A 9,905-nucleotide genomic window follows, 5' to 3' on the forward strand; every position below is an offset into this window, starting at 1 on the left:
CTCATTGTAAGCCCCCTTTATCATGTGACGCGAATGAGAAATGAGTTTACATGGGGCCCTGAGCAGCAGCAGGCTTTTGAACAGATTAAACAGGAGATAGCCCGTGCCGTGGCCCTAGGGCCAGTACGGACGGGACAGGGTATACAGAACATCCTCTACACTGCTGCTAGAGAGAACGGTCCCACTTGGAGTTTGTGGCAAAGAGCCTCAGGAGAGACTCGAGGCCGACCCCTGGGATTCTGGAGTCGGGCGTACAGAGGGTCGGAAGAGGGCTACACTCCAACTGAGAAGGAGATCTTAGCTGCATATGAGGGGGTTCGGGCTGCTTCCGAAGTAGTCGGTACTGAAAAACAGCTTCTTCTGGCACCTCGACTGCCAGTGCTGAACTGGATGTTTAAAGGAAAAGGTTCCCTCCACCCATCATGCTACTGATGCCACTTGGAGCAAGTGGATTGCACTGATTACACAACGAGCACGGATGGGGAACCTCAGCCGTCCAGGAATCCTAGAGGTCATCGTGGACTGGCCTGAAGGTAAAAAGTTTGGAACACCACCAGGAGAAGAAGTATCACATGCTAAAGAAGCCCCACCATACAATGAACTACCAGAGAATGAAAAGAAATATGCCCTGTTCACAGATGGATCGTGTCGTATTGTGGGAAAGCATCGCAGATGGAAATCTGCTGTGTGGAGCCTCACACGACAAGTTGCAGAGGCCACTGAAGGGAAAGGCGAATCAAGCCAATTTGCAGAGGTAAAGGCTGTCCAACTGGCCTTAGATGTCGCTGAACGGGAGAGGTGGCCAATGCTCTATCTTTACACTGATTCATGGATGGTAGCGAATGCCTTATGGAGGTTGTTATAGCAGTGGGAGCAAAATAACTGGCAAAGAAGGGGTAAACCTATTTGGGCTGCTGAACTGTGGAAAGACATTGCTGCCCGAACAAAGACTATAGTTGTAAAGGTGCGCCATGTAGATGCTCATGTGCCCAAGAGTCGGGCTACTGAAGAACAGCAAAATAACCATCAGGTAGACCGAGCTGCCAGAATTGAGGTGGCTCAAATAGACCTGGACTGGCAGAACAAGGGTGAATTATTTCTGGCTCGGTGGGCCCATGAGACCTCAGGTCATCAAGGGAGAGATGCAGCATACAAATGGGCTAGAGACCGGGGGGTGGACTTAACTATGGATGCCATTGCACAGGTTATTCATAACTGTGAAACATGTGCCATCATCAAACAAGCCAAGAGGATGAAACCTCTCTGGGAGGAAGGGCGATGGCAAAAGTACAAATATGGGGAGGCATGGCAGGTTGATTATATCACCTTGCCACGATCTTGCAATGGTAAGCATTATGTGCTTACTATGGTGGAGGCAACCACTGGGTGGCTCGAAACATATGCAGTACCCCATGCTACCGCCCGAAACACCATACTGGGTCTCGAGAAACAAGTCCTGTGGCGACATGGCACCCCAGAAAGGATTGAGTCAGATAATGGGACTCATTTCAAAAATTCTCTTGTAAATACTTGGACCAAAGATCATGGCATTGAGTGGATTTACCATATTCCCTATCATGCACCAGCCTCTGGTAAAATTGAACGCTACAATGGATTGTTAAAAACGATGCTAAAAGCACTGGGTGGCAGAACATTTAAGCACTGGGAGAAGCATTTGGCAGAAGCCACCTGGTTAGTCAATACCAGAGGATCTATCAATCGTGATGGTCCTAACCAATCCAGTTCCCTACATACCGTAGAGGGTGATAAAGTCCCCGTTGTACATGTAAAGAACATGTTAGGAAAGGCAGTTTGGTTTGTTCCAGCTTCTGGAAAGGGCAAACCTCTCCATGGTACAGTTTTTCCCCAGGGACCAGGATCCACTTGGTGGGTAATGCAGAAGAATGGGGATGTTCAGTGTGTACCACAAGGAAACTTGATGCTGGGGGAGTGCAGTTACTAATTCTATGTATATGTATACAGCCATATGTGTGTAATGCATTTTAATCATTTTTTGTTTGTTTTTTTGTACATATGTATATATATTTTAAGCATGATATAACGATGTAAAATAAGGGGTGGAATGTCATGATTCTATGTTTTTGTTTTTTTTTTTTTTGTTTGTTTTTTGTCTTTTTGTTTTTGGATTTCAGTATTCCACATCAAAACATCATGTAGCGTACGGGGCATTAAAGTGTCACTGCCCCAATCCCAGGTACCTATCCCTGTACATTACAGAAATCACGGGATCTGGCCCTTCCGGGTGGGGGGGGCGCTCTCTTGCTGCCTGGCAGTGGGTGCTGGAGGTTGCTTTCCTAGCTGTTCCAAGCTTTTTCAGGTTTGAATCGGTCCCGGGAACTCTCTCTCTCATCTTGTCTGATTTATTAATCTCAATTTCAATTAAATTGTATATATTGTGTTATCTTGTATTCCAATATTATAGTAAAATAAGTTTTCCTCCATAGATTGTTGCCGCTGCTCTTTTCCTCCCTTCCTTCCTTCCCATTTTTTGTGGGACTGGGGTGGGGGGGGAGGGCAGAGGCCTGTCGCCCATGTCACGGACATAGATTGATCTAGTCAATCTATTAATATAATATATTAATATAATCTATTCAGTGTAACACATATTGTGCATAGTTTTTACTTTACCACCAATTAGATCTCAGCTCTTTACTTTTCAGTCTTTGTGGAGAAGAAAAACAAGTAAGAGCACTTTAATGTAGCTCAGCAGAGATAACTGTCTCACTGAACAACTGCTTGGTTTATAACTTTGCTACATACACAACAAAATGAAACTAGTAATACTACATCTGTTTACGACTTCATTATGCATTTCACTGAACATTTTCCCTACACTACTAATCTATCCTAAAGAATTTCAGAACCAGCCATGTGGATGTTTTGAAAAAAAGTATGACTACACTATTATAATGGAAGTGGTTTAGTGACATAAAAAACTACTGTATTCTCAAATGTGACACTTTAATTTTCTGACCACACATGCAAACTGTCTTCTGTAATACGTTTCATAGATGGTTAAGCATTAATGTACATATAGCCTTTGTACATGAAGGCCATATTAAAACAACTGTCACTAAAAGTTTTAGAGCATCTCTGTTGGCAAAGCTATTTTCTAGACAACAGACCAGTTTGAAATTCAGTCCCCAAAATAAGCCATATTGAGGCAGTAACAAACATTGTTGCTGAGGTGTCCAAATGCACTAAGACAAAGGGAAACACAAACTCTTCTGCATCAAGGTGTACAGACTTTTGAAAAAGGAAATGCTTTCTCATGCTCATGTCCTGACAGATAGATGCACTGCAGTTTCTTGACAACAAAATTCAAGTATGAAGTTAAACACAAAGTCTCCTATTACATTTTGTCTTTGTGCAGAGGATACACATGGGCTGAATTACCAGGAATGCTTGTTACCCTGTATTACTTTCTAACTAATCGTTCATTCCCTAAATTTTGAAGCTGTTAAGGGCCTAGTTCTAAGCACACTAAAAATGCTTTCTATTCATAAAGTTAACTTCATCTAAGCTCTTTGCCAGGTCCAAGAAGAGGGATCACAGCGCACAGACCTGTCACTGCAATGGAGCACTGGGAGTCCCTGTCAGGCACAGCTCTACTGCATCTGTGAAGACCACAACGTTCTATTAACCCAAAAGTAGCACAGGATGCTTTTGGGGGCACCCTCGTCCTTACATCTATAGCAAATGTTTTTCTCTTGTACTAAGAGCCTGTTTCCCACAAACCAAAGTTGTTTTTTGTTAAAGGAAAACTGCAATCTGACAGGTATGGATTGAGCCTAATTCCAAAAGGAAAGCTCAAAAGTGTTTACGTCTTATATGTAATTTAGGATCAGGTGAATGATAGGAGCTATAAAATGATAATAAAGGTCGCTGTTCTCCAGGATGATTTTTGCACACATATTGCAACCCAGGTAAAATTATGACTTTGTTTAATAATCATTACATTTACAGGTGTAAAAGTACCATCTACTACAGTGGTATGTTTTCACTACACGTCTCTCACAGCAAGACCTAGAGCTCAAATAATGAAAAGCCTATTGACACAGAAAAGTACCCAAGAGAGATTTCAGATCTCAGCAATTTAAGTCAGAAATCTAGCAAATCTAAAAATACTATGTGGTACCTTTCTGGGTCACAAGGTACTCTATGACTTTATAAAACATAAAAAGAATATACTCTGGGGGATTTGGTGAGGGTATTTTGGGAGTGGAAGGGCTGACCTGTCCTGAAACTCAATGAAAGAAAGTTTTCTTCCATGGGCTTTAAGTCTTAATTGCTCAGCAAAGTGTAAATATAGTAAATAAATAGGCATAGAGCTATGAAAGCTAGAAGTTTGACTAGCTAATAAATTGGTGAAATTATTTTTAGAGTGTCTATTAAAAGTTTACTACATAATAATTATGGGAAGAATATGCCTTTCCCAGACTTCCTTTGTGTAATCTGCTTCCTAGCAATATGTGGGAGAAATGCCAGTTCTCATGGTGACAGAATCGTTCACCATAATCAAGCCAGGTTGAACAGTGACCATTATTTGTAAAAACTGATGCAAAAGGCAAAATGTAATGTAACCCAGTAAAAATTGGCAAGCAAAAACATTTAATTTTATGCCATTTTATTTTTGATTGCTATATGATGATGATGGTTCTGTGGTATAGTATTCTGCAAGAGTAGGTCACACAAAATCCTGTCCATGGCACTTGAGCTAATAAAACAACAAAAGACTCACCAGACAAGAAACTTGAAGAATTCATCTTTCTTTCACTAATAAAATCATAAGAAGGTCCCTATAATTTGATGTTTCCAATTTTTTTAGCATGGATATGTCAGAAAATAAAAAATATAGAATTTATAGATCCTATGACATAGGAAAATGGTAACAACTTTGTCTAAAATACTTCAAATTTAGATTTGGAAACAGCTCAAGCACCTAAACAAGTTCATATTTATATCAAAAAATAGGTGACCAGTTGTAATCTGCAAGAATTTGCAATAAGGCTAAGCAGGTTTGTCATGCACTGAAATGGAGAGCTGAAAGCACAGCATAAGTGCAATAGTGAATAGGGCCTTACCGTAACACAGGTAAGAGGTAGTCATGTTATTTCAAAGGCAGCTTCAGAGCTGTGGTCTTAATGTATTAAAGCAAAGCTGGCCACTTATCTTAAGAATGTATTTATTAGATTATCACCATCCATTGGGATTTAACAGCACTGGTAGGAATTCATATAAGCTTACAAAGGAAAAGATCTTAAAATTCCAGAACTCAAAGGTAGTTCTTCCTCCAATTAACCATTTCTATGATTTGTTGGTATGCAAAAGTGCATTGAAACCTCAGAAAAAAATTTAAAATTTGCCTTCGCCCAAATCTTGTTAATATACTGCAATCTTCAAATTTAAACAGAGCTGCAGTTCTGTTTTTTCTCAAGTGTCACTCATCTAACTTAGCTTGACAGTTGAGAAATGATATCAGATGTGTTACAGTTCAGTTTAAAAAACATCCTCTACCTGGTATCTCTGCAGTGATGGTCTTGCTTCTCCCTGAAATCTCTTCATCATCAGATGAATTCGTGCTTGAGTCACGTCAGGTCACTATCACTGGTACTGCTGTCCTGCAGCAGGTTGTACTTCTTGCGAGCAGCTGCCTCTCGTTTCTGCCTTAACAGACGGATTCTTTCTCTGTGTTTTTTACTTCGGTGACCTTTTACCTTGGTAACTCGATCATTATGCTTATCACTAGACTGTCGGTTTTTCTTGGCGGTCATTGTTGAAGTCTCACTTTCAGACCTGGATCGCCTGCATTTCCTCCTAACTGCAGCCCTGGAGATCCCAGAAGGGTCCCCCTCTACAGCAGCTTCAGCTTGACGGGGCTCATTCTCTTCTGTGGAAGACAATGTGTCTGAGTCAGCCAAATGCCCACTGGGAGAAGAAAGCATGCAAGGATTAGAAGAGTCACTCTCATAAACTTGACCATCCGTTGCCTTATCACTCTCTGTAGATGCTAGCTGAGATTCTGAAGAGTCTCGTCTCAGTTCCATCAGTAAGCAAGGCATCAATGACAGCACTGCAGAGTCTGATGCATTGTGCATGTCATCTTTCTGAGTATGTGTCTTTAGTTCTACAGGACCATCTTCAGCAGGAACTGTCTCTTGCTTCTCAGAAGCCTTTGGTGTAACTTCTGAATTCACAAGTGCTTCTGATTTTCTGACTGCCTCCATCTTCATTTCAGAACACCAAGGTCCTCCTGGTCTCAAAGTATAGAACGCATGGTCTGAAAGATTGGGTAAGCTAGATATGGTTTTCAGTAATACAGCAGCCTGCACAAGAACAGAACAGTAAGAATAATTTACCCAAGTAACTCACTCAGTCCAAATCTTTATTACCTGTATTACCTAATCAACTTGTTGCTTTCGGTCAGTATGGCTCAGTACCATATTGCTTTTTTCTGTTTACTTTTTCCTAGTGAACTCATTCTGTTACACCAATCTATTCCTCCTTTTTTAAACACATATGAAAGACAGCATTGGAATCACATTAAATGTTGGAATATAAGGGGACCTAAGAGAGCTGGTCGACATCTAAACACCACTTATTCCAAGCTCAAGATCGGTGCTTCCCTGAGAGTACAACATCAGGGAAAGGCGGCAGGAGGCCTGCATGGACAAGCAAGGTCCTCATGGATAAACTCAAAGGTGAGAAGAAATTCCATAAAATGTGGAAAAAGGGCCTGTCCACTTGGAAAGAATATAGGAATGTTAAGTCCTGCAGGTATACAACGAGGAAAGCTAAGGCTCACTTGGAATTAAATCTGGCAAAGGAGGCCAAGGATAACAAGAAAGGCTTTTTTAAGTGTGTCAGTAGTAAAAGAAAGACTAGGGAAAATGTGGGTCCGCTACTGAATGAAGTAGGTACTCTGGAAACGGGATGCTGAGAAGAGAGCATCTAGCCAAAATCAGTGCACAGAAATCCATAGGCCCCAATGGAATGCTCCCATGTGTGCTGAGGGAGATGGCAGAAATAATTGCTGAATCGCTTTCTATGATCTTGGAAAGATCTTGGAAAATGGGAGAGGTGCCTGAAGACTGGAGGACAGACAATGTCACACCAGTCTTCAAAAAGTGCTAGAAGGAGGATCCAGGCAACTACAAGCCAGTCAACCTCATCTCTGTTGCTGGAAAGGTGATGGAGCAACTTGTTTTAGATGCCATCTCCAAGCAGCTGGAAGAGAAGAAGGTAATCAGGAGTAGTCAGCAGGGATTCACCAAGGGGCAATCATGCTTGACCAACCTGGTAGCCTTCTATGATGTCATCACCAGCTTGTTAGATGAAAGGAGAGCAGTGGATGTTGTGTACCTTGACTTCAGCAAGGCATTTAACATCTCCCACATCCTTGTGGTGACGCTTAGAAAGCATAGAAGAGTAGACAGTGAGGTGGCTTGAGAACTGGCTGACTGGCAGAGCTCAAAGAGAGGGTTGTGATGTATGGTTCAGAGTCTAGTTGGAGGCCTGTAACTGGCCAGGAGTTAGTACTAGCTCTGGTCTTGTTCAACAACTTAATCAGTAACCTGGATGAAAGAATAGAATCCACCCTCAGCAAGTTTGCTGATGATACAAAACTGAGAGGCATGATGATACAAAACACATGGCAGACAAATTTCAGGGACTTAACAAACGTATACTAAGCATGAAAGAATAACAACTAGTTGCCTCTATAGTGGCATGGCTACTATTAAATGCAATAAATCACACTGAAGTAAGGAATAATACTTCAGAAAATCAAAACCAACCTTTGAGAGACAGTATCTAAAAGTTAGATCAAGAACTTGGTATATTAACAGGGAAGAAACCAATTCTGAATCTTCTAACAGGTCAAGTTCACAACACTTCAATAGATAATGACCAGATTCCTGAAACAACAGACTTAGCTGATCAGGAAAATAAAAAATCTAAGATCTCAAAGCTCTGATTGTGACAGTTCCGCTAAAGGTCTGTCCTGCTATAACTCAGAGAACAAAGAAAATACAGGGTAGATGGGCAGGGGTGCTGCCTTATCAGCGGCCCCCTGCCCAGATGCATTTGCACGTAACAACCTGGCCAGACAGGGCAATCCAATATTGTCTCCCTAATGGATACATTAAGTAAGGAGTTTGTGTCCTAGATTTAGCAAATGCGTTCTTCAGTATGGCAATTGCTGAAGAACTGGGAGATCAGTTTGCATTTACACGGGGAGGCAGGCAGTGGACCTTCCATGTCCTGCCATAGGGGTATGTGCATTCACCAACATATTGTCATGAGCTAGTGGCGTGTGACCTGGCTAATTGGGAAAAACATGATGTTAATTTATTATATTGATGATTTCCTGTTGATATCTGACTCACTGGAGACAGTAGGACAGGCTGCAAATTCATTAACTGCCTATTTGCAACAGAGAGGATGGGCTATAAATTCTCAAAAGGTGCAAGGTCTGGGCCTGTCCGTAAAATTCCTGGGGGTAGTTTGGTCAGGAAAGACCAAAGTACTTCCCAGTGCTGTCATAGGTAAGGTTCAGGTGTTCCCGGTCCCTATGACACCGAAGCAGCGGCAAGAGTTTCTAGGTATATTGGGTTGCTGGTGTTCCTTTATACCTCACCTAGGGCAGCTGCTAAGACCACTACACAGACTCACAAAAAAGGGGCAGCTATGGGACAGGGGGGAAAACGGAACAGGACACTTTCTAACAGGCAAAGTGGCAGTTAAACCCCATAATTTGAATATATTTGATCATACCCTCCAAACCGGGTAGGACATTCACGTTACTCAAGACGGCTTCTGTTGGGGCCTGTGGACACGCCAGAGTTATGTTCGGACCCCCATTGGTTTCTGGTCTCAGGTCTAGCATGAAGCAGAAGAAAGATACAGTATGATTGAAAAACAGTTATTGGCTGCCTATTCGGCATTACAGGCAGTAGAGCCAATAACTCAAACAGCTGCAGTTATAGTCAAGACCACTCTGCCAATTCAGGGGTGGGTGAAGGATCTGACCCACCTTCCTAAGACAGGGGTGGCCCAAGCACAAACAGTGGCACGATGGGTCGCCTATCTCAGCCAAAGGAGCAGTATGTCTTCATCCCCCTTGAAAGAAGAACTCCAGAAGATCCTAGGCCCAGTGACGTATCCCAGTGATGCACCAAAAGAAATACTGGTCGCTCCACCAGAGAAGAGTCCCGTTCAGGAGGGAAAATATCCTATCCCTGAAGATGCCTGGTACACAGATGGGTCCAGCAAGGGCAATCTGAGCAAGTGGAGAGCAATAGCGTACCATCCTTCCACCAAAACAATCTGGTTCGACGAGGGTGGTGGTCAGAGCAGCCAACAGGCAGAACTGAGAGCTGTGTGGATGATTATACCCAAGGAACCCGGTGACAGTATCCTGAATATCTGTACAGATAGTTGGGTGGTGTACCAGGGGCTCACTCTTTAGATTGCACAGTGGGCCACCCAGGAATGGACTATCCATGTGTCATGGTTCTATGTTTTTTCTGTTTTTGGGTTTCAGTATTCCACATCAAAACATCATGCAGTGTACAGGGCATTAAAGTGTCACTGCCCCAATCCCAGGTACCTACCCCTGTACATTACAGAAGTCACAGGATCTGGCCCTTCTGGGTGGGGGGGGGGGGGGGGGGGGGGGGGGGTGCTCTCTTGCTGCCTTGCAGTGGGTGCTGGAGGGTGCTTTCCTAGCCGTTCCAATCTTTTCAGGTCTGACTGGGTTCCGGGAACTCTCTCTCTCATCTTGTCTGATTTATTCATCTCAATTTCAATTAAATTGTATATGTTGTGTTATCTTGTATTCTGATATTATAGCAAATTAAGTTTTCCTCCGTAGATTGTTGCCG

The 9,905-nt window shown here is 42.7% G+C and overlaps 1 protein-coding gene across 1 annotated transcript; it reads right to left on the minus strand.

Moving 5' to 3' along the window:
- Window positions 1-5,495: 5,495 nt before the first annotated feature.
- Window positions 5,496-8,875, minus strand: LOC125686448 (uncharacterized protein C18orf25 homolog). The gene is made up of 2 exons (XM_048930431.1): window positions 8,797-8,875; window positions 5,496-6,347 (listed from the first exon to the last, which is right to left on the minus strand). The coding sequence occupies exons 1-2, from the start codon at window positions 8,815-8,817 to the stop codon at window positions 5,610-5,612; spliced, it is 759 nt and encodes a 252-aa protein (XP_048786388.1). The 5' UTR covers window positions 8,818-8,875; the 3' UTR covers window positions 5,496-5,609.
- Window positions 8,876-9,905: the final 1,030 nt, after the last annotated feature.

This window comes from Lagopus muta, chromosome W, assembly GCF_023343835.1.
Source record: "Lagopus muta isolate bLagMut1 chromosome W, bLagMut1 primary, whole genome shotgun sequence".
NCBI classification, from domain to species: Eukaryota; Metazoa; Chordata; class Aves; order Galliformes; family Phasianidae; genus Lagopus; species Lagopus muta.